Below are 26,211 nucleotides of genomic sequence, written 5' to 3' on the forward strand. Positions count from 1 at the left end.
GGGGCGGGGACAAGAGCAAGGGGGAAGGCAGAGGGGCGGATACAAGAGCAAGTGGGAAGGCAGAGGGGCGGAGACAAGAGCAAGGGGGAAGTCAGAGGGGCGGAGACAAGAGGAATGGGGAAGTCAGAGGGGCGGAGACAAGAGGAATGGGGAAGTCAGAGTGGCGGAGACGTGAGCAAAGGGGAAGTCAGAGGGGCGGAGACGTGAGAAAGGGGGAAGGCAGAGGGGCGGAGACTAGAGCACGGGGGAAGGCAGAGAGGCGGAGACGTGAGCAAGGGGGAAGGCAGAGGGGCGGAGACTAGAGCACAGGGGAAGGCAGAGGGGTGGAGACAAGAGCATGGGGGAAGGCAGAGGGGCGGAGACAAGAGCAAGGGGGAAGGCAGAGGGGCGGAGACTAGAGCACAGGGGAAGGCAGAGGGGTGGAGACAAGAGCATGGGGGAAGGCAGAGGGGCGGAGACAAGAGCAAGGGGGAAGGCAGAGGGGCAGAGACAGGAGCAAGGGGGAAAGCAGAGGGGCGGAGACAGGAGCAAGGGGGAAGGCAGAGGGGCGGAGACAGGAGCAAGGGGGAAGGCAGAGGGGCGGAGACAGGAGCAAGGGGGAAGGCAGAGGGGCGGAGACAAGAGCAAGTGGGAAGGCAGAGGGGCGGAGACGTGAGCAAGGGGGAAGGCAGAGGGGCGGAGACAAGAGCAAGGGGGAAGGCAGAGGGGCGGAGACAGGAGCAAGGGGGAAGGCAGAGGGGCGGAGACAGGAGCAAGGGGGAAGTCAGAGGGGCGGAGACAGGAGCAAGGGGGAAGGCAGAGGGGCGGAGACAGGAGCAAGGGGGAAGTCAGAGGGGCGGAGACAGGAGCAAGGGGGAAGTCAGAGGGGCGGAGACAGGAGCAAGGGGCGGAGACAGGAGCATGGGGCAAGGCTGAAACGTTTCAGGAGGAGGAGTTGTAATTTCTGCTTGTATGCTGAATTTACTTTACATTTACTTTAAATTACGGGAGAATGTACTATTTTAAAGTTGTTCATATACAGTAGTGTGTTTCACTTGACAGACACACAAACACACACACACAATCAGGGCCGCCACACACAATCAAACACATATACAATCACAATCACACACAAGCACATACAGCAGGGCCCCACTTCTCGGCGCTCCATTATCCGGCGTTCCGCTTATACGGCGGCACCGAGAAGGGGGCCGCCATCTTGGATTTCCAGTCGTGCATGCGCAGAACGGGCGGGTGCGCCCGGCGCGCATGCGCATACCATAGGTTGCACATGCGCAGAACGGCAAAAATGCCGGTTTGCGCATGCGCAGAGGTGAAAATCGCCGGATCCGCTTTCCGGCGATTTTCACTATACGGCAGGCCTCTGGAACGAAACCCGCCATATACCAGGGGCCCTGCTGTACACACAAACACACACAATCACACACGCACGATTACTTCAAGTTATTGCTGCTGAAGGTGGTTCTACAAGCTATTGAATCATAAAGTGTACTTAGTTTTTCACACATGGCTTCTCCATTTTGGCTTTATTTTTGTTAAATAAATCATGACGGTGTAATATGTCATGTGTTGTTGTTCATCTGAGGTTGTATTTACCTAATTTTAAGACCTGCTAAGGAACAGATGATTGTTATTATGTCCTGATATGTAAAACCTTAGAATTCAAAGAGGGTGTACTTTCTTTTTCACACAACGGTATATATACAGTTGTATATATATATACATATATATATGTATATTATATACACAACCAATAAAAATGTATTACTGCCAGGTAGGGAGTAGGGATAAAGGCGGCTTGACCTTTATTAAAAGCAGTCACACCCACCCCTCCCTAGAAATGTTACTCTACCTGTATATCTTTATTTATATACGCCAGACGTGTACTCGGTGATTCACAAAGATACAATACAGGGAATGATGATAATAATACAACAAGCGCAGCAAAATCAGACAATAGGAAAGAAATCCCTGCTCCGAATAGCTTACAATCTAAGTGGTATGATGGGAGACTTGGGCCAGAGCCCCACTGGTGCTGACCCCGCTCATGCTTGAGAGCGGTGACGACACCAACTCTGTAAGCTTGAGCGCTGGGTGTCCTGCCTATTTTGCAAGTGCATGCGTCGGGGCATTGGGGGCATTTTGAGCGCACTTCTAAGTCACTTTTTTTTGTCTCCTCAAGTGCCAAGCTTGGGAGAGCGTGCATGCCCGCCCACGAGCGTGAGCAGGGACGTGAGGATTAATATTTCAATAAGTAAAAGCGGCAAGTGCCGAGCACACAGCATGCTCAGCGCCAGCGGGGATGCAGCCTCTGACTGCAGCCCTGCTAGCGCTCACTGCGCTGACCGTGCGGTGCTTGCCGCTTTTAGTTACATGAATGTATATGGGCAAGTCGCTTGGCGCTTGAGTAAACAAAAAAATTTAACTTTCCAGCGCGCTTAATTTGCCCGCAATGCTCCCCCAAGCACGCTTGCGAAATAGCAAGGACACCCGGCGCTCATGCTTGGAGAGCTGGTGATGTCACCGCTCTCAAAGCATGAACACGGTCAGCGCCTGTGTGGCCGTAGCCTTAAGCTTTGTCCCCGCTGGCGCTGAGCGCGCTCATGCTTGGAGAGCTCTCCAAGCATGAGCGCCAGGTGTCCTTTAATTTTTCACAAGCGCTCGCAGGGGGGGGGGGGGCGGGCATGCTGCAGGGGAAGCTGAGCGCGCTAGGAAGTTTAAAAAATGTGTTTATCTAAGAGCTGAGCGGCAGTGAGTGTGTGCCCACGCATACGTCACCTTGCCAAGCGTCGCCCGCTCAGCGAGCTCAGCACTAGCGGGGATGCAGCCTAAAGCTAAGGCCCCGCTCCTTCAGTCAGTGCGCCCGCACTGCAGACAGGCGGGGCGCTGACAGACACAGACCACAATATGCGGTCTGTAGGGAGCCGGGAGCCAGAGCGGGAGGGAGGGGGGCGGGATCTGATCGTGGTGCCGTCCACCTCCCCACACACATACATACACACATACATACATACACACATACATACACACACACACACACACACATATACATATACACATACATACACACATACACACACACACACACATATACATATACACATAGATACACACATACACACACACACATACATACATACACATACATACACACACACACACACACATATACATATACACATACATACACACATACATACACACACACACACATACATACATACACACTCACACACTTTAACCCGCAGCTCCTTCCCTGCTCCCCGCCCAAGGCGCCTCACATCTAGCTCCTTCCCTCCCCTCCTCCCCATTGGCTGACTCGCGTACCACGTGACGCGTCAACGCCGAAAATCCCTAGATTCTTGCAGCATCGGCCGGCTGACGCGTCACAGTATGTAGTCAGCCCTGTCGGAAGGAGGCAGCGGGGGCAGGGACCATTCGGGCAAGGGTCTGGTGGTCCGCGTCCCGCCTGCCGCAGCGGGTTCGCAGCCTTACAGAGACAGCAGGTGAGGGAATTAGTGCTGTAGATTGCAGTACTGGGCCACAATGCGTGGTAGGAGTCTCAGCGGGTGTGGGACCTCACCTCGCTGCCTCTTTCAAGCAGTCAGTTTGCCTATTAAATAAATCGATAGCTACGATGTATTATATAGATGTTTATTTACTATAAAGTTATTATTATATGTAACATTTATGGTTTGTTCATTAGAAAAGTTATTACTATACTTCATCTTTACCATGTTTGTGATTTATTACAAAGTTATTAATACATGCATCACTTATTATAGATGTGCTATTTATTATATGTATTATAATAATGAGGAAGTATGAGGAGACCGCTGCTTCCAGAGTTCAGCACCGCGGACAGCGCATGCGCGCCAAGCTCCAGCTCCTGGCGTGATTCCCCTAGGCCCCGCCCCCCCCTTGAGAAAGAACGAACACAGCGCGAGCCAGCCAGGGCTGAAAGGAACGCGTCCCCACGTCACGCGCCCTCGGCTCACGTGACCAGGCGAACGGTCAGTTTTAATGAGGTGACCGCCGCGCGCGCTTAACGGCCGGCAGCGCTATGTTACGCCATGAAGGAGCGAGGAAGGCGGCGGCGGCTAGGAAGTCGTCTCTGGACGGGCAGTGCTGCTGGGACGCAACGGAAGCGGCGGGACCGCCGCCACCACCGGAGGCCAGGGGCAGGACAGCCGCCGGTCAGAGGGGGGAGAGCGGCCGGGTGAGCACGGAGTCCGAGGTGTACGATGATGGCACCAACACGTTCTTCTGGTGAGTTGTGTCCCCTCCCGCTCCTTCCCTATTAGACACTGCATGGCCCGCTCTTGCTACGCTTATAGTGCACGCTACACCGCGACAGTGCTACCAAACATCTGGTACAGCAGGGCCCCGCTTTACAGCGCCCTAAATGTATACCCATATTCATTGGGTTCGGTGCGTGTTCCGTTTTTCTGGCGATTTTTGGCATGACGCGCTCAGCTAAGCCGCAGTTTTAGCGCGTGCGCAACTCCTTGTCAGGTGCCATTTGAAAGCGAAACAGTCGCGGTTTACAGCTCTGCGTCTCTGTTTTCAAAGGTACAGTACAGTAGGGCTCCGCTTTACAGCGAGTTCTGCTTTACGACGGCGGGGGCCTGGAACAGAACCTGCCATATGAGCGGGGCCCTAATGTAGTCACTGTTATATTTGATTTTTTTCGGCGACAGTCTCTCCTTGTGGCCAATCAGAGAGCTTCTCTGTCCCTCTGCCTTCCCCCCTTTCTGGCGTCACCGCGCCGCCCGCACTATAAGCATGGCCTTAGGCTGCGCTTATAGGGCCGGTGACACGATGTTGCGTCAAAACAAATGCATTGCCGCCGTCGCCGCGTGTGCTTATAGTAAGCACGATGTAATGGAGCGACGGCTTGGTCGCGATCGCTAGAAGTCATCTCAATTCGATTTTTCCAGCAACCGCAGCCTGACGTCGACATCACCGGCACTATAAGCGTAGCTTTAGTTTGTTAATGGGGTCAGGAGCAGCTTTTTAAAGGGCAATTACCCCATAGGTATTTAGTAGGGTCGAAGTTCCAAGGGTCAGGATTGGACTATTTAGAGGGGTGCAGTATTGTATTGCCCCATAGGCATTAGAATGATCAACTCGCTGAGAATCAGGATCAGCTTTTTTTTGTGACGTGTCCAGCATCAGTTACCCGTTGGGCATTAGTAGGTCAGCACCTTTTAAAAGCCAGGAGCAGCCTTTTTAGGCTAAGCTTATAGCGACGTCAGGCTACGGTCGCTGGAAAAATCGAATTGAGATGACTTGCAGCGATCGCGACCAAGCAGTCGCATTGCGCTTACTATAAGTGCACGCGACGGCGGCAATGCATTTGTTGCGACGTCGCTCTAGTCGGCCCTATAAGCGCAGCCTTTAAGGGCAATTGCCCCATAGGCATTAGTAGGGTCAAAGTCCTGGGAGTCAGCATTAGCCTATTTAAAGGGATCATGTGCCCCAGAGGACGTTGACCCTACTAATGCCTATAGGGCAATTGTCCTCTCAAAAGCTGCTCTCACTTTTCGGGTGCTGACCTACTACTGCACAACAGGTAAATAATGCTGGGCCCCTTCACGAAAAAGGCTGATCCTGACTCTTGGGGTTTTGACCCTACTAATAATGCCTGAAGTGTAAGGATCTGCCTTTTTGTGACGTGTCCCAGCATGATTTCCCTGTTTTGCATTAGCGCTAAACACCAGGGTCAGTCTTTGAGGCTTCCTGTATCACTTACAGGCATACCCCGCTTTAAGTACACTCACTTTAAGTACACTCGCGAGTAAGTACTTATCGCCTAATAGGCAAATGGCAGCTCACGCATGCGCCTGTCAGCACGTCCTGAACAGCAATACCGGCTCCCTACCTGTACCGAAGCTGTGTGCAAGCGGGGAGACTATAGAGCCTGTTACAAATGCGTTATTTACATCAGTTATGCACATATATGATGATTGCAGTACAGTACATGCATCAATAAGTGGAAAAAGGTAGTGCTTCACTTTAAGTACATTTTCGCTTTACATACATGCTCCAGTCCCATTGCGTACGTTAATGCAGGGTATGCCTGTACTTTGTAAACATTAGTAGGGTCAATGCCTTAAAAGTCAGCATCAGACTTTTTTTTTAAAGGGTTTCTGTATCATTTGCACACCCTAAAAGCCAGGATGGGTCTTTTGCATATGCTATAATATTTGCCATACTGGAATTTAGTAGTATCGACTGCCTGTGGCAAAATTAGATTAAAAGACCAGATCAGCCTCTTAGAAAAAAAACCTGTGTGTTCTCCTGTGTGGTTGAATAGGATCAGCCTTCCAGAAGTCAGAATCTCTCCCCTTACACACATTATTTTTAACCCTGAAGCTCTCTTGGACATATCTTTGTGAATATGATCACCCTCTTAAATGTCAGGATCTCTTCTTTGCAATTTATCTCCATGGTGGTAAATAAAGTATCAACCTCACCCTAATACACACATTAGTTGTTGTCTTGGTAATGGTAATATCACTATCCTAAAAATCAGTATTGCACACTTAACCACTTGATTCTAGTGGGTTCACCTTCGTAGTACAGAACTTTTACTTCCTTGAGTTCAGTTCGATCGCCCTTTTTATATCAGACTTGAATGGGGTCTGCCTCTTACTTCGACATCACCCTTTTTACACATCATGTTTTGCCCATAGACTAGAATGGGGTCTGTTTCTTACTTCGACATCACCCTTTTACACATCATGTTTTGCCCATAGACTAGAATGGAGCACCAATATGCTACATCCCTCCATAGACATTAGTAGAAATGAGTCTATGTGCCAGAATAACCCTTACTGTACACTAGAAGAGAATTGCCCCCATAGGCTCCATTAGGATCTTCCTCTTAGTCAGCAAACCCACTCATAAAGGAATTAGTAGGATGAGAGCTATGCTTTCAATAGACTGGATTAAGTGGATTGAGATTAATGCACTGGATAAAGCACATTATGTTAACCTGATGCGTTGTGAAGACAAGGTACAGTATATAGAGCCATCTGACAAATTCTTATATCTTAACCCTTCTGTTACATTTTAAACTATTTGAACCTCTGTGAATTGCCTGATACTGTACAGTAACTTTAAGAAATGTTATAGCTGCAAAGTAGAAGATATTAATTTGAGAATCTCTTCTGTTTTTAGAGCATAATATTGTACAAACCTTCAAAGTTAAGGTTCTGAGTGTAACAACCAATATTTAATGGATCTAGAATATCTCAAATAAGTATAGCAACACTATTTTAAGGCATTTTGACCACAGGGTCCAATAGTTACATTTGTAGTGGTGTACTATTTTGAATAATTGTGATATTATTCGTTTTCTTTTAGTCTTGCCTATTTGTTTTTAATACTTTGACTCATCTTTTTTACAATAACTTTTTAATTGACTAAATATTTTGTATTGTGTATAAATGTTTAGAAGATTATCTTCTCTCTTCAGTAGGTCAAAGATACAAAATATTCCCCCCCAAAAAGTTGTCAATGTAGCATTTTTTTAGTACATTAAAAAGGTATCAAAAAACATTTCTCGTTCAAAAACTTGATCTATAAGTCTGATCCACGCAATCACTGCACCTTTATCAAGTGGTAAATGTCATAAATTTTATAGCAACATCATAAAAACAGATCTGAATCTCTTATCTTGCAGATAAGAGTTGTTATTTGCCATACATATAATTGTAATTATTTATACAATTTTAAGTGAAACTATACAATAATTAAAGAGGGTGGGGTATTTATCAAGGTCTGTTGCAGGTAAACATGGACTTACTTGCACAGCAATTGAAGCTGAAACTGGTGCAATAACCTGCAGCATAAATTGGTGAATAACACCTTGATGTGCACAGGGAAATACTCTGGATCAATTATTTTATTACCATCTTCTACAGCGGATCTTCGTGAAGACTTGTGAATTGTACAACTATCAGAAAGAGAGTAACTGTTTTGTAACTTATCAGAAAGGTTACACATGCAGTTTTACTTTAATATTTGAATTGCAATTTAATTGATTTCTATTTTGTTGTGTAAATTTCATTTAAAAGTGGCAGTTTAAAATAGTACGTTTTAAAACGGCAGCTTTGAAAGACTGCGCGCTGCTACTACTACGCTGGTGCGTGGTCTGCATCCTAAATCCTATCGGGGGTGGGTTAATGAACGAAATTACCTTTGCAGCTTGGAGGGGTGATGGGACTATGGTTGAAACTTTCAAATATGTAAATGGTTTTAATAAGGTGCAGAGAGACGTTTTAGAAGAAGAGGTTCAGAAGCTGGAGCTCAAGAATTGGGAGAGCGTGCTTTTTTGGAAAGCATGGTGGCGTTATGGAAAAGCCTCAACAGAGGTGGTAGCTAATAATACAGTAAGGGAAATAATTGTAACCAAGGATGAAATAGGGTGTTGTGAGTACGGTGATGTTGATATGAGAATGGGCAGACTAGGTGGGCAAAGCGGTTCCGATCTGTCAAATTCTGTGTTTCTCTGTTTTTTTGGGGGTTTTTTTTAACATTATTTGATCCAGACTATTGAAAGGAATGTTGACGGACCCTGGTTCGGGCACTCAATATACAGTATATTAAATTGTACTCGTAATATTAGATGAGGCATATTTACCAAGCTCTCATTTTGGTGGCTTTAACATCTTGAACCTTGTTCCAAATGAGTGTTTGTGCCAGTTTGTTTATTTAACATGTATCGTCTAAAAACAGTCTGTTTTGGGTAATCCAAGTTGAACTTTGAAGAACTCCAATTAAAGAACGTTGCTGTTTTGCAGATATCTTTGACATGTTGCAGCTGTCTTATTAGTCTTCCTGTGCTGAGAATTGAGTTAAGAATTCAGTAAATGCATTATTGTTGCTTGAAGCACATGCATATTTAATAAGACTCTGAATGTGTCTTTATTTGCTGCATAGACTGTTTTGCTGTTATGTTCACAAAAACGCCATCAAAATGCTTAATGAATCGCACTAGGATGGAAAGTCTCGAAATCGCCACACATAGGGAGTTATGTCCGACGTGTCACTTTACTGGGACACTGACACTGAGAGGCATTCAGGAAATACGTCTTCAGATGTCACTTTCTATCAATGTATCTTTCACCTGAAGGAGCGGCGCGGTGAGTAAAGGCACTGACTGAAAATAATGACACAGACTTTGAAGCAGGGGAACCCGGTTCAAATCCCGGTGTCAACTCCTTGTCATTTTAGGTAAGTCTCTTTATCTCTGTTTCAGGCACCAATTATATATATATTTATAATTAATTAACATTCGCTATTTGAACAGAATATTCAATTAATGGGTATTCAGTTCTATCTCCCATATGACGAAGTTATATTGTAGTTGTACGGTGCTAGATTTAAACCAGATTTAAACATTTGATACCTATATTAATTTCTGTCAGATTTTGCCAAAATAGAAAATCATTTAGAGCATGATATATAAATCAGGAGGAAATATATAATATAAGTATGCAGAAGTAAAACACAAACAAAACATCTTTAAAGAATTTTTATTAATTGACTGAGATTTAATGTGGACAAAATGTCTGAGTTGTGATTATCATTACATAATGATAATTGGTGTTCATGTGTATAACACGCAGAAGAATAAAACATTTATATATCCTGATATATATTATTGGGTTAACATGTGCTCTCCTCCATACATTCTTACTTCGAGATTATCAAGGCAGGTCACGTTACACCAAGAAGATTTGGATGAATGAAGTCCATCTTTCAACACAGATCTTTCTAAATTACCATTACAATAAGGTGACACAATTTTATATACACACAGTGGAAAAATCCTGGACGACCAGGCCTAAAGATTCCTTCCTGTGCCTGTGTTGTGGTGCTGACTTACCCGCCAGTCACCGCTGCTACAGGCAACAACGCAACCCATCCTGTTTTAAGCACTGTCTCTCCAAATCTAGTGGGGGGGGTGAGGATGGGAGCACTCGGTGATTGTCTGTTCCCAGTGCAGCTTAAGGGCTGTTCTATACAGCGTGCGGCCGTGCGTTCCTATGCGACGCGCGTGCACGTGCCGCATGCTTTTCGTGTGTGTGTGTGTCTTTAAAAAAAAAAAAATCTAATACATTTTTAGTTTTACAATCCTTGACACACACACACATACACACATACATACATTTGAGCGAAGGTAGCGGCGCGAAAAGATAAATTTCTTCATCTTCGCCGCTGTCTGTCGGCTCCCCCTCTCCCTGTCGTGCGCGGCCCTTCTATAGAAAGGCTGACTGACGTCAGCCAGCTGAAATTCCGCGCGCTACGCTATAGAACGTGCCTTACTTGTGGCAGTGGGGGGGGGGGGAGCTTGCATTTGCTTGTGTGTCTGCCTTGATTTCCTCATTATGGCTCCGTTACCTTTACAAAAGAGAACCGTGCAATTTAAATGATTCTTGAGTCAGTGTAGGTTTATTGTAATACTCTGTCAATTAAGTGAAGGCAGTACTGAACTGAATATCATTCTGCATCAACATACTTAGAATGTAAGGGACAGAGCAGGTCGCACCTATCCTCATTTCTTTGTCCTGTTATTTACCTTGTATTAACATTTTGGGGAAGCACTATATAAACAGTGGTGCTATATAAATAAAATGATATGCGTACATACAAACATCACTATTTATCTTTAGCCTAAAGTATATTGTATATATTTGCTGTAGCCTTTTTTGTTTAGATACATGACTTCTTCTTTTCAAACATGAGCACCCTTTTAATCTACTTATTTTCTTGGACAGGAATTACAGGATTGCATGCACTTTTTGACAAAACACTAAATGGCTAAAAGGCCGAGTAAGCAGGGGGAGGGGGGGAAAGGCTCCAATAGGGAACGGCAGGCAGAAGCAACTAATGGGGCAATGTTGGAGTGCCCAGTCAGCTGAGAGAAGGGAAGCTAGGTTACAGAAAATATATTACATTTGGTTCTTGTTTCACTTAGAGCTGCAAAAAGGAGCCGCTCTGTACCGAGTCCTTATAATTCTCCAACAGACAACCAGACCTTAAAACCAACCTCCAAGTTATTCCCCTTCTGCAAAAATAAGACATTTGAAATTACTTTACAGGTGGATGCTACGAGCTAAGAGACACCTGCATCAAGTCCCGGTATGCGTTATTTTGCCCGTTCTGGTGTTGTCTCATTCTAGTCACTGGGACTTAACACTGCAACGGGTGCAATAATTCATATCGGCACTTAATGTATGTGCCTGTAAATCCCTTACTCAACATGCAGTGAAGCTGCCTTCCCATTCCCAGACAATATTATAGCTCCATTCTTTTGAATGGAGCAGATATCTTCTTCAGAGCAGGGAAGACTTCACAGCATACTGGCTAAAGTCCTAAGAGATACTCCTCAGTAGCAGTGATTCACCACTTTGTATTATAGTGACCCTGTCCAAGTAACCATAAAAACCTCAAGAAACTGTGATTAATAATGAATAACTAGGTTATAGTAAAATAACTGTTTACTTCAGTGTAAAAGTACAGTAGTGTTCAATATATCACTTTTAATTCAGTGTACAAGTAGTGCTATAAAAGCATCAATCTGCAACCATGTGTCCCCAGGTTTTTGAGGGGGCATTAAGATCCGTGAATTTCTTCATGGTCCTATTCCTTCACAGAATATATTTTTTAGTTTGCCTTCATGATGGCTAGAACAAGGTCGTCACCAAATAGCTAAGATGCCATTACAGACTTTTGGAATACACAAGGATCAGGAGGCCATTGTGTTTGAAACAAGGGTGCCATTCAGTTTTGCACCAGGAAACCCACTGAATCAAAACTAAAAATGTAATGCCAAATTTCCTTGGGACTGGAAGCAGTTCCTTCTATTTTCCAATTTTTGTTCATGTCTCAAGTTGGGGTGGCGGCAGGGGAGGGTTGTCTCTGGAAATTTTTGTTGCCAACATGCAGGCATGTAAGAAAATTGTGGTACAGGTCACCCGCTTCAAGGTTTGAAAGGGATAGGAAGATAAATCTATCTATTCTATTCATAAACAGTGGAATTGGTATGATCAGATAGAAGTAATATTGGTTTGTGACTCATAAGAGATTGTGTAAAGCTATTGAATACAGCTGATCTTGCAGACCTCCGTGCTTTGTAGATCACCTACTGCTTGTTTGGATTAGTAGAACATTCTCTAATGGAGATAATGGCCTTATGTGGAGTCTAGTGTATAGTGGATGGGCAGTATAGTGGTCCAAATAATGTTTGGTTGTAGAGGTCCTTCTGATTAGCCAATTAATATTGATAAGTTAACGCCGTGGTAACCCCAATACCTTGGCTTTTATAAGCCTTTCACTACCAGAAGGCCAGCAATGCATTTCAGTGCCAAGGTTAATCCAAGAGCCAGAGACATTAAATATTTGGACATTTCTCTGAAGTTGTTATTTTTATAAATTCATTTTATATACTTTTTTTTATTACAACACAATGGCACATGCCACTATTATCTGTGTATTCTGATCATGCTTAATCCGTGTATTTAAATATGTATAGCTTATTCAACTCAGAATCCAATTTGCCAATGTTACTATCTTGAGATGATTTCCAATTACACTGCCCTATAAACAGAATTGGATGCTTGTCCAGTTGTTCAGAACGACAATAATTTTAAGTATTTTTGTATAATTTTTTTCCAGTGCTTTAAACCGTTTTTAATCTTGGAAACAACTGACTAACCCACAGGTGTTCAAACTGGGGGATGCACAAGATTTTTTTTTTGGTGGGGGGGGGGGGGAGGGTCGCAGCCGTTGCAGAGGTCCCACGCTCTTCCTCAAGGCATTTAAATTAAATGCCAGGGGACCGTGTGAGGCCTCTGCAGCTTCACTTACCGTGATTATGCCGGCTTCGGGGACACGTCAACGTGGCGTCAAATGACGCTTCTGGTCACATGACACCGCAGTCATTTGACGCTTCAGACCAGGTAAGGTGGGCGCAAGCAGGGGGGGTGCAAGGCAAAATGTTTGCGCAACCCTGGACTAACCCATCATTCCGTTTGTGTGAGTTGCTGTGTAACCACTGATACAACTCTTGGTGATTAACCCACCATTTACTCGACTTATCCTGCTGCATTCGTGAAATTCTGTAGTTCTCAAGGGTACTTTGGCTCGCACGTTCTTTAAAGGTGCTGAGCAAATAAATACCCTTTTGTAAACAATATAAGATCTAATTGGCCACCTTTTTAAACAAAACTATGCTAAAAGCAAAGATTAGGCAATGTTTTGTTTTAGGTCTGTTTGTATTGCACGGTCGTTTATCAGAGTGCCAATAAAGGTAAGGGAACAGGGGGCTCTCACTGAAAACACAATATCTCTCAATATCTCACAGAGGGAGGAGTAGCAAGAGGAAATGAAACCCCTCACTGATAATTTGGTAATCCCAGGCTTTGTTTAATTTAATTATACTGCCCTCATTCGCCATGGAGAGAAAGTGGAAAAAGGGAACATTTCGAGATATTTAACGCAGCAATACTACTTTCTAAACACCCCCCCACCCCTCCCCCCCCCCCCCCACACACACACACCTTATTTTATTTTCTTATTTGGATATTTAAAGCATGTGACAATGTATCATTCTACATTCTTACCTTAGTCTGAGGACCCGCTGCACACGTCTGCACGGCCGCCTTGCATGCTGGCGGCGTGTGCAAGTCACTTCACTGCGATCTGCGGACTGCGATCTTCCGGCGCAAGGGGGCGCGGCCATTGAGCCCAGGGAGGGGTGGAAGAGGTTGTGGAACCGCAGGAGGGGGAGGCTGTGGGTCAGGGAGGAGAGGGATAGGGGCCATCTACTTTGCACACACCACTTCCATCCCAAGCCGCCTCCCTCCCGTAGCTCCCCTCCTTCCCTCCTCATTGGCTGACTCGTGCACCACGTGACGCGTCAGCGCTTCTGATCACCAGAAGCTTGCAGCTCCGGCAGGCTGACGCGTCACAGCACGCAGTCAACCCTGTCGGATTGAGGCAACGGGACCAGCACACTAGAGGTAAGGGGCTGGTGGCCCGCGCACGCCGCCGACCGCAGCGGGGCCTCAGCCTAAACTGGCAATCGCTTGGTGCTCTTGTTATAAATCCGTAAAAAGCCTGATTGTGTGACTAACGAAATTGCTGCCTTCTAACTTTATGCTTCAGTCTGTGAATTGCTGCAGTTTATATATAACATTATATTACTAAGTATAACACATTATTGTTACAGCTTTCAGAGCAATAGAAAGTCTGATGTTTGGAACACATCATCATATCTGTTTGTGATACTCTAAAAAAGGTGCGTCAGAGCCTATTTCAAAAGATGAAGTGTATAAGACTTTCTAAATGTTCACTGTAGCAACTAAAGGATAATCAGTACATAAAAAATATACAGACCGTATTATAATACTACAGGACTAATTTAAAACAAAAAATTAATAATCGTATCTATATAGGTCCTCAAGACCTGGTGATACATTTTTAAGGGTGCGAGAGATCTGCATAGAGGCAGTAACGTACAGAGCTTTCCAAACATCGCTGCTACTCCTTCAAGGGTAGATGTATGTATGTATTTATATAGCGCCATTAATGCACATAGAACTTCTGAGTAGTAATACACATGACAATCATATAAATAACAAATAATACAAATAACACATCATGGGAATAAGTGCTTCAGACATAAAAGCAACATTTCATGTTATAAGAGTTTAAGGAGCACTCCAAGCAAAAAAATATATATGTATGAAGCAGAAGGTTTGCGTAGCTGCATCGTATTAATCTCGGCTCTGGGGCCCTCCTGCTTCCTGAGATACTTACCTCTCTGTAGGTGCTGCTGGTAGGAAACAAAACCGCGCATTCCTGTTGGCCTGCGTGCTACAGGAGGGTTGAAACTCCATTTTGTTTCCCCAGCAGGGGATGTTGCCTGGGGCACCTTAGTAGGGAAGTATCTCAGGATGCAGGGGGACCCCAGAGGGGAAATTAAGGCAGTCCATCTGTTGGTACCCCCGTCTTTCCACCTATAACAATACAAATGGAAAAAAAAAGTAGTATGCCGAGCCGCACTTGTGGCTGATCGATTAGTAAAGTGAGTTGTGGATGAAGATGTGAACATCTCAAGTAGCTTTACTGCTTCATTCATTATAATAGAACTACACACACAAACTAGAAGCCTATGACTATAGCCATGAATTATAAAAAGAAACTTTGGATATTTTCAAGTCATATTTATTGCATTTACTTCCTATAATTGTTACATCTGTGTCTAACGTGGTGATTTTTTTAAACAATTTTTTTGTACATTGTTTGGTTTCATATTTGCAGTTAAAAATAATGCATTGTCTTGTTAGCCCAATTAGATGGGATGTTTTTTAATTTAAAACTTAAAGTTGCAATCCCACCTACTCCCATCTTTAAAAAATAAAATAAAAAATATTTCCCAGGATACCAGAAAACTCCTCCGGGTTTAAAAAGAAAAAAGTTATTTAGATGGTATGTATGCATCTTTATATAGCGCCATTAATACACAGCGCGTCACAGCAGTAATACATGTGAAAATCATATAAATAACCAATACAAAACACATAATGGGAAGAAGTGCTTCAGACATAAAAGTAACATTTAGGAAAAGGAGTCTCTGCTGCAAAGGGCTTACAATCTAATTGGTAGGTAGGAAGAAAGTACAGAGACAGTAGGAGGGCGTTCTGGTAAGTGCGTCTGCAAGGGGCCACGATTAATGTATGAGGTGTTAATTATCAGCCATGGAGCTAATCATATGCTTAGTTAAGCAGGTGGGTCTTAAAGGTGGATAGAGAGGGTGCTAGTCGGATATTGAGGGGAAGGGCATTCCAGAAGTGTGGGGCAATCGGTGAGAAGGGTTTAAGGCGGGAGAGGACTTTAGATACAAAAGGGGTCGAGAGAAGACATCCTTGAGCAGAAAGTAAGAGTCGGGATGGTGAGATGTAATGCCTCGGACATGGTCAAAAAGACCGTGCTGAGGTGCGCTGAGGGGAAACATTATCCCTATCAGCGCGGCTTTAGACGGCGCTTCCGCAGGCGTGCGGAGGCGTGTGGAATTTCAGCCGACAGAAAATTAAGTTTTCCCGCTGAGGGAAGCGCAGGGCCGGTCACGTGACTGCCAGACGTCAATGGCAGTCCGTGACGTGGCGCGCTAGCCCCGCCTCCCACTCCACCTCCAGGCCCGCCTCCCCAAGGCACACAAGCGCTCTCGCTGGCGCTCATGCAGGGACAAGAAAAATCTCCTGTTTGAGCAGGAGAGCATGAGCGTCAGCGCTGCCCAGCGCTCTTCCCTGCACCATGTCCCATACCTAAGAAGGAGCAGAAGAGTGTAAAGCTTTAAAAGTGAGGAGGAGAATGGAGTGTGTGATACGGGATTTGATAGGAAGCCAGGAGGGATTTCATCAGGGGAGACGCTGAGACAGATTTAGGAAAGAGTAGAGTGATTCTTGCAGCAGTGTTTAGGATAGATTGTTAGGGAAATAAGTGAGAGGCAGGAAGGTCGGACAGCAGGAGGTTACAGTAGTAATATTGCGGAGGAAAAAACAACGGTTTTAGCTATCTTTTGAATGTAAGAGGAGTAGTGTGACCTCCAGGCAGTGTGCTTGTGCTACTGGGCTTATGATAGAACTTTCAACAGTAAGGCTGAGATCATACTGTGTGCTTGAGCGCGTGTGTGGCATGGCGTGCGCGCGACACTCAAGCAATCTGTGCACATAGTGTTTCAGGCAATGGAGGCATGACCATGACGTCACAGAGCTGGTTCTCCGTGCTTGGCTGAATTGCTCATGTGACGCGGCTGCCGCTTGAAAAAACAGTTTTTTTTTTGTCTTATTAAAACGCCATAATGCTTTATAATGCACGCTGCGTGAGTACTAGTGGTGGCCTCTAAGAGATCCTACAAATTGTACTTGGCGCGTGCAGTATGAGCTCAGCCTAATGTGGAAGGAGGTAATAGGGCCAGGTTTGGGAGGAAATATGAGGAGCTCCGTTTCTGCGATGTTAAGTTTAAGTCGGTGGAGGGACATCCAGGATGATATCGCAGAGGGACATTCAGAAATTTGGTCTGTACAGCAGGTGTAAGGTCAGGGGTTGAAAAGCAAATTTGTGTGTCATCAGCATAGAGGGGATATTTTAACCCAAGAGATGTGATTAGGTCACCTAGAGAGAGTGTGTAAAAAGAGAAGAGGTGCCAGGACAGAGCCAGGGGTACCCTCAGAGAGAGCGATGGAGAAGTGTTGGCAAAAGAGAGGCTGAAAGTACGATGGGAGAGGTAAGAGGAGATCCAGGATAGAGCTTTGTTACGAATACCAAGAGCATGGAGAATGCGAAGGTGGTCCACAGTATCAAATGCTGCAGAGAGGTCGAGTAATATGAACATAGTGTAATGACCTCTGTCTTTGGCTGCATGGAGGTCAGTCGAGTGAGCAGTGCAGAAGCCAGATTGTAGGGGGTCTAGGAGAGAATAGCGGTGAGAAAATGGAACAAGTGAGAGAATACAAGACATTCAAGGAGTTTAGAGGCAAAAGGCAGGAGGAAGACAGGACGATAGTTTGAGAGACAGGTAGGGTCAAGCTTGCTGTTTTTAAGTAAAGTTTTAACTGTTGCATGTTTGAAGCAGGAGGGAAAGGTATCAGAGTAGTAGGAGGAGTTAAAAATGTGTGTGAGCGTATGGATTATAGTAGGAGTAAGAGGTTTTCGGAGGTGGGAGGGAATGGGGTCAAGAGGGCAGGTGGTTAACGGAGAAGAGATCAGCAATGATACATCCTCTGTGACAGCGGATAAAGAGTCGAGGAAGGCAGGAGAAGAGTTAGGAAAAGTGTAAGATGGGAGGAGGAAACAGAGGGGATGTGCTGATGTATGGATTCCACTTTTTTCCTTGAAATAGTCGGTGTCACGGGAGACCAGGTTTATCAACACCTTTTTGTACTGGGATCATAGAGCAAAGCAAGCAGGTAAAATAAATTGTAATTTATTTCACGAAAAGACATACACACAATGTAACACAATTTGCAGGGTTAACACACTTACTGGGAATGGGGCTAACAAATAAATCCATTACTGGAACGAAATTCACCAAGATGACCTCTGCAGGAGCACTTTCCACTGACCGGTAGTTACTCACAAAAGTCCTGCAACTGTTTTCGGCATGCAATGCCAGACACGACCACCACTACGTTCTTCAGAAGTGGGACTTAGAAACTTTTTTCTGAGTTGAAAATCCCTGAAGCCGGCTCAGGTCTATTCAGTACAGAGCATCTTTGAATTTGCCGCTGATGTTTTGGCGCTTGGAATCTGCCTCTCTTATTGGCTGCAAGGTTTCTTATGGGTTTCTGGCTTCCATTCACAAACCTCTACAGCCTATCAGAGTGTGGGAATTCTCCTGCCAGCCAATCACCGATTTGCCAGTATTGTAAAGCCGGGTCGGCATCATTTTTCATTCTGCAAGGGGCTTGGGTTAACCTGGCCCCTCTGCCTCTTTGCATGCTGAGCCCACCCGCTGTTCAGTCTCCACAGAGTCTGGGATCTGGCAAATTGTGGCCGGATAGCGCTATGTTAGCCCAGGACATTGGTGCTCAAGCAGAACTGCAGTACCCCTTCTGTTCAACACCTTGGCATCCCTGAGGCTTTCAAGTTCTGACTCCGCATAGACCCATAGGCACCAAGCTTGGTAGCCATCTGGTCTGCCCGGAATCCATGACTTGGAAATCCCACAGTTTATTTACAGGTTATCAATATATATACCTATTAAATATAACCATTTAATAAAATATACTGTCTTCTGTATGCTAAAAGATGTAAGTTCCTATTCTGGTGTCGGGGATGGAGTGAGCGTGTAATTCACCTTCCCTCACTAGCCTCGTTCTTGGCACACTTTAGAAAAATAACTTTTAAAACTTTTACACACTGCAATCGTGCTCCGCTTTATCACATAGCTAGAGCACCCCCTGAACCCCTATGCCAGGTTCAGGTTACCTGGGCATGTATCTTGGTACCTCTCCTATTTTGGGGAACCCCTGCTACACTACGACTCCGTGTATAGCTGCAGATACAGTTTAACCCCTTCATACCCATTTACCTTGTCTGGATAATGCTGCAGCAGGAATCCTGGCGGTGAGTCGTAAGAACGTTTTCAGAGTCATAGTTTGGCGGAGTAATGTGCTTGGCTGTATCCGAGAATCTCACTCAATTCCCGGATACAACTTTGGGGTTATTCCATAACTCTGGAACCCAGATATATAGACACATTTTGTAAAGACTTCCTCCGACAAAGCCACCCTGAAACTTACGGCTTAGAAATCTCCCGGTCCCAGCACCCCAGTAAAGGCAAAAGACAAATCTTTAATATCACATAATTTGCATACAGTCTCAGTAATACATTTTCAACATCTGGGTCCAAGAGATGGCACTCAGGGATCACAACACACGGGTCAGGGGTAACCAAGTGGGTGTGACCTTTATTGATGAGCCTGGTTAACCCCTTCACCGTCACACCTCCCCGCTCAAGTTGCAGGCTGTGTTACGATCGCCTCGTCCGGCGGTTTAACTGACCTGTCCAGGCGTGAAAGTCCATCTGAATTTCCATGCTCACTGACGGTTGTTTTGTGCTTGATGGAAAAGTCAAATTCTTGCAGGGCAAGACTCCCAACGAAGGAGCTTGCCATTTTCCCCAGACACCCTTTGTAACCAACTCAAGGGGTTGTGATCAGTAATCACTTTAAATGTCCGGCCATATAAATAGGGCTGCAGCTTTCTCAGCGCCCACAAAATGGCCAAACCTTCTTTATTAATTGTGGCATAAGCCCCTTCCCTGGGCAGTAACTTTCTGCTCAGGTAATAGAGGACAGGTCTCTACAGAAAAGAGGGGTAGGGAGAGAAGTGAAGATGAGATGAGGTGATAGAGAGAGGAAAGGGAGAAATGAAGAAAATTGTTTTTGTGAAAACCAGGTCTAGATAGTGGCCATCCTTGTGGGTGTTAGCTGTAGTCGACTGTTGAAGGCCAAAAGAAGAGGTTAGAGAGCCAACGCGTGAAGCCTAAGTGAGAGAGGGGTCATGAATATGGGAGTTGAAGCCCCCAAGGAGAAGAACAGGAGAGACTTAGAAAGAGAGTCAAGATTCAAAGTGAGAAAGACAAGGGGGTTGAGTAGAGGTGGGTGGGCGATAGATGACCGCCACGTGGACAGGGAGAGGAGAGAAAATCTAGACAGTGTGAGCTTCAAAGGAGGGAAAAGCAAGAGAGGGAGGAATAGGAAGGGTTTGGTAATGGCAGATAGAGGCTAGGAGGAGCCCCATGCCTCCACCCCATGGCATCGGCGTGGAATTTGGGAAAAAGAAAGATCATAAGAGAGGGCAGCTTCCAATGCAGAGTCAGACTGAGTGAGCCAAGTCTCAGTTATAACAAAGAGGAGCAGAGAGGGAGAGAAAAATAAGTCATGCACAGAGAGGAACTTGTTACAAAGGGAGCGAGCATTCCAAAGGGCACAGGAGAAAAGGAAAGAGGAGCGAGGTTGATAGGGGATAGGTATGAGTTTTTAGAGGGGTTTACACCAGAAGGAGTAGAAGTTCCATGTGGGACGCAAGAACGAGAGAATGTAGAAATAAGGCAGGGACCGTGATTGGGAGAGATATCCCAAGAAGCAAGTAGGAGAAGCATGGAAAGAAAAAGAATGTCTGAGGATGATTTGTAGGGGGTGTATTTTAGTGCAGGGGAATAGCTGTGTAGTGGCAGAGGGCGCAGGTAAGAAAGGAGTTCATGTGAACTGAGAAGTGGTGAAGGAAGGAGAGGTGGAGATGTATGAATACAGTTAGGCTGCGATTATAGTGGTCCTGCGCAACATTGCGCGCCGCAAGTACAAATGTGTGTTTCTCAATTAGGCCGACCATAGTGCGCTCGAGCGTGGCAGAGCGACCGCACGGACGTGTTTTTTTTTTTTAATTGAATTTGTGGGTTTTTTCGTGTGACGGCCGCATTACATGTGCGGTTTAGCCAAGAGAGCGAACCAGCCTGGTGACGCATCCGCATCGCCTGCAACCTCAGTACATGTTTCGCTCAAGCAACAGGTCCACGTGACGTCACTCGCTCAGTCGCGCATGCACACGCCGCATCTATAATCATGGCCTTAGAAACATAATGAGGCTGGTAGCAAGAAACGCGTATTTTGAAAAGAAGCGAGGTCACAGCAAATATAAATAGTAGCGATGGCATGGCAGCAATAGTTTAGTGCTGAGAAAGATAATGTCCTCCTTTCCAGCTTAGTTAAAATCCAGGATTCAGGGCCAGTAGTTGTGTTGTCCACTTGTTTCACTCATGTTGAACTCCACACTGTATGCCACTTAAGGACTGCTTTATATGTAGGCTGCTCCCCGGCAGAAGCTGCTCCCCCAGTGTGTCTCTAGTTTTATATAGGTCTAACAAGTCACCTGACTGATTTAAGTTCTGCCCTCACAACGCAATTAGCACATGTGAGGCACATAAAAACAAATGGTATTTCTAATCACACAGTTGTCCTACCTAGGTGTTAGCAGTTGAATTAATTAACATACCCAGCAGAGGGTCACTTGTAGACAGGACTCAGAGGGTTTTACTGCATTAAAAAAGCATACATACAATATTTCTATATTAAACTCAACCTTATGCTTTGTGTATGGATGTCACTTCTACTCCCAGCACATCCATGTAATGAGGAATTGTGAGAAATGTATCCTTAAATTCTCTATGTCCAACCCTAGCAATGATTAACCAGTCACATCTACTGTGTATTAAATCACTGCTTTGGTCTTTGTAACCCCGAGAAATTCTGAATTCTTGTTATCATGAGATTACTTTCCAATGCTTTTGTGTCTGCTGCTGTTACAAGGAATCTACTTTTCTCCCCCAAAACACTTGTAGGAGAGCTCACACCTTAACCGTTCTGTTTATCCTCACGTGTTCACTGGGATATGTCACCTTGCTTGAAGAAACTCCTCAAGATACAGCTTACAACATTAAAAGGTACATATTTCTCCTCTCGTCTCTTATTGTCCTTGTGTATCTTGTACATTTGTGTTCAGACTCCGAGCGTTCAAAGTGCAATCCTTCTCAGTCTGCAAAGAAAGTTCAGATTTTATTGTACTTCAAACCAGGTTTGGAAAAATCCCGGGCACCTGGACACCCGGGTGCCTAAACTTTTAACATGCTGAGTATGCAGGTGAAGTGGTATCTGACTTGTCAGTCACAGCTGTGACCAGCCACAGCGCACACTCATCTTGCTTTGCAGGTGATCTCTCTTACCAGACTCTACATTTTTCTATACTTGGTTCAGACTGTATGTTCATTTACGTTGTACTTGCAAATTAGGAGTTTGTTATAACAGCAGTTACAGCAGAGTTAAATGTGTCCCCATTATTATTGCTGGACTCCTGTTGAGTCATAAAATGTAAATTATATAGCAGTAACTGTTCAGTGAACCCCTAATTAATAAATCGTATTGCCTACTCATCTATTGCTAATAAAACTCTGTGACTGATCCCAGGGAGAATAGTGTCCTGAGCTCGTGGGGGAATACGTGCTTAAGACCCCCAAACTGCAGCTCACTGTGGGCAGATAGCATGGGTGGTATAGCTGTCAATTACTGCGGGAGCTTCCAAAAGTCACGCCCCACAATGCCTAGCTGTTGTGGATGCAAAGCATTGTGGGGAGCGACTTTGAAAGCACTTGCTATAATTGACAGCTTTAAACCCCACACTAAGGTGCATATTAGGGAATAGGGAAACATGCTTTAAACTGGTTTCAGTCCTACCTATCAGGAAGATCCCAACATGTGTCCATCTCAGGCTCTAACTCCAACCCCCTGGATATCACCTGTGGTGTACCGCAAGGCTCTGTTCTGGGGCCCCTACTCTTCTCAGTGTTCATTAATGATCTTCCCACAGCTTGCAAGGAAGCCTCAATACACATGTATGCAGATGACACAATCCTGTATGCACACAGCCATAGCCTCTCTGACCTTCAACACATACTTCAGTCTGACTTTTTTTGAGACTCGAAAACTGGATTTCCCAAAACAAACTGTTTTTAAACACTGACAAGACTGTAACAATGGTATTTGGGACCAAGACTAAATTTGTAAAGCTTCCAGTGACTGAGCTCCTGATTAGAACCAACGCTACCACCACCCTAACACCTGTCACTAGTTTTAAATATCTGGGCTTATGGTTTGACTCCCACTTAACATTCGGGATGCACATTGATACCCTGACAACCAAGACCTATGCCAAACTAGGGGTACTTTACAGGAACAAATCCTCCCGGTCAGAAAGCGTATTGCACAGCAGATGCTAATGCCAATTATTGACTATGGAGACATAGTATATGACTCGGCTCCTCAAACCCACCTTAGCAAACTTGACACCCTCTACAATTCAATTTGTCGTTTTGTTCTCCAATGCAATTACAACACACATCACTGCGAAATGCTCAAAGAACTAGATTGGTCATCACTAGAGTCTAGGCGCAAAGTTTACCTTTCCTGTCTCACCCTCAAATACTTTCTGGGCAAGCTACCCAGCTACCTGAACAAGCTCCTCACCCCTACCACATGCAGTACCTATCACCTGAGATCAGACTCCAAAAGACTATTCATGGTCCCAAGACTCAACAAAGTATCCGGACGTTCCTCCTTCTCCTTCCGTGCACCCCAAAACTGGAACAACCTACCAGAGACTCTCATATCCACCACCAGCTTAAGTTCTTTCAAATCTAAGGCTGTCTCACATTTTAATCTGGTCTGTAACTGTTTCATACGCTCATAATATATATTTTCTTTAACTGTGCACGCAATGTCTTGTATATAATGTATACCCTGTTCATTTATGTAACTGTATTTGTAACCATGTATTATTTGTTTTACTCTGTGCCCAGGACATACTTGAAAACGAGAGGTAACTCTCAATGTATTACTTCCTGGTAAAATATTTAATAAATAAATAAAATAAATATTGGGGCCTTACTAAGTGTGCAGTCCCCACACGGGCTCAGGAACCCACTATCCTGTCTGGGAACTGCCATTACAGATTTGTTTTGACGAACCCATGGAGACACCTCATGGACCTCCTAGGTGCTCCTGAACCCATTGTAGAGAATCACTGTTGTAGAGGAAGCAATTGTGCCCTTTGGTGCTTAAAGGAGTTAAATAAAGCAGCAGTCCTCACGTTTTATTTATTACGTGGAGAGCTCTTCTTGCCTTTTCCAGTGCTGTTTTTTTTTTTAAATGTGCTGAACCGGAGATGGACGTATTTGAAATTGTAGGTGTCTAGAAGGTTAAAGTGAAGCTCTCTCCGCTTTGAGCAGTCTAAAAGTTACCAGTGTAACGTCAGGCGCAAGAGATTAATACAAATCATGATTATTAAAGTACACAAAAAGCAGGACCTGCACAGGGGCAAGGTGCTAACACAGGAGTTAAACCCATAGGGGTGTAGGGGGGATTGCTTCTTTAATGCGTTGCCAACCAGAAAGGCTTTATTTAAATGACCGTGTGCGTCAACATTCTCGTTTTGGGAACTATGTTGGTAATTAAAAGCTAAATAAAATATATTATGTTCAGAGAGACTTGGCTTCACTTTGCAGTTGCTGGCCATTCTGGCTGTTGATGGGGTTAACTAACAGAGAAAAGTCTTTTAGTAGATGCTATTCTTTTGTGTCCATCTGTCACTTCTGTCCAGTCTCTCCATGCTCTAATCATCTCCCTGTCTGTAATTACAGCAAATTTACAACTTGTAATCACCAGCAGAGTTCCCAGTAGTGCACCTCCAGTACTTTCAGCAGGCCAGTTGTATTGTGTGTCTTTATTTATATAGCGCCAAAAGTGTACTCAGGGCTTCACAAAGAATACAGTACAGGCAGTCCTCGGTTATCCGACACAATGCGTTACTCAAAATGGCGTTGGATAGCAAAACGTCTTAAAGCGAAACACGATTTCCCATAGGAACGCTGTTTAAATGAAAGGTTCCGTTCCTGAAGACATTTTTAACACTAAACTACACCAAATATTTTATGCAAGCAATAAAATACGCAGCACACACATAAATTATATAGTGTATATACTGTATTATATATAAAATATAATAATATAATATATTATATAGTATTATATCTTATACTATATTAGTGAAAGCACTGTATGTTTGCCTGCCTGCCTGCATGCATGCATGCATGCCTGCCTGGATGTCCGGTGTCCCTAGGGGAAATCTCATTGGTCCCTTGGCCCGCCCGCCCCCGCACACCTCTCATTGGCCTGAGGCGGAGTGACGGGCCAAGGGACACACACACACACACAGGGAACACAGGGACACACACACACAGGGAACACAGGGACACACACACACAGGGGGACACACACACACACACACAGACACACACACACACACAGTGACAACACACACACGCACGACACACACACACACACACACACACACACACACACACACACACACACACACACAGGGACACGGACACACACACACAGTGACAGACACACACACAGTGACACACACACACAGTGACACACACACACACACACACACTGTTACATACATTAGCGGGGCTCACAGTGTTAGCAGCACCCGCGCGCACCTCCTCCTCTCCCCGTGTCTCCCGCGCTTTCACCCCGACCTCCCCCGGCGCCGCTACAGTCAGCGGGACACACACACTATTATTACCCCTTCAGCGCCCCCCCCCCCACCCACCCAGTGTCAGCGGCCGTGCGAGACCCCCCCTCTATATCTCCCACCTCCCCCCCCCCCCCCACACATATACATGCCCCCCCCCCACCTCCCGGCGCTACAACTCACCCCTCCCCGGCGGGGGAACAGCCAGTGGCCAGGCAGGCTGCCTCGCGGCGCCGAGTGCCCAAGATGGCGGCGCCCGGACACAGCGGGGGAGCGGCCACAACACGCTGCCTCCCGCCTCAGATCCACGTGGGACCTGCCGGATGGGTGAGTGAGCGGCCTTCACCTCCCCTCACCCACCCCTCACCCCCCATCAGCTCCCCTCACTCCACTTCTCCCTTCCACCCCCCTTCACCTCCCCATTTACCTCCCCCCCTCCACCCCCATTCACCTCCCCTCCACCCCCCCCCTTCACCTCCCCTCCACCCCCCCCTTCACCTCCCTTCCACTCCCCCCCCTTCACCTCCCTTCCAC

At 45.4% G+C, this 26,211-nt stretch overlaps 1 protein-coding gene across 2 annotated transcripts in view; it reads left to right on the top strand.

Annotated features, from left to right (window-relative positions):
• The first annotated feature begins 3,924 nt into the window (after positions 1-3,924).
• Positions 3,925-26,211, top strand: part of PTDSS2 (phosphatidylserine synthase 2) — a 51,569-nt gene continuing 29,282 nt past the window's right edge. Inside the window, exons 1-2 of one of the 2 annotated variants that reach the window (XM_075567650.1) lie at positions 3,925-4,269; positions 21,923-22,024. In XM_075567650.1, the coding sequence (XP_075423765.1) occupies positions 4,064-4,269; positions 21,923-22,024 (308 nt within the window). In that variant the 5' untranslated portion in view covers positions 3,925-4,063. Of the gene's footprint in view, positions 4,270-9,142; positions 9,244-21,922; positions 22,025-26,211 lie in introns of those variants that run through there. The other variant, XM_075567651.1, reaches the window with a different exon arrangement.

The sequence above is a fragment of the Ascaphus truei genome, chromosome 12, assembly GCF_040206685.1.
Source record: "Ascaphus truei isolate aAscTru1 chromosome 12, aAscTru1.hap1, whole genome shotgun sequence".
Taxonomy (NCBI): Eukaryota; Metazoa; Chordata; class Amphibia; order Anura; family Ascaphidae; genus Ascaphus; species Ascaphus truei.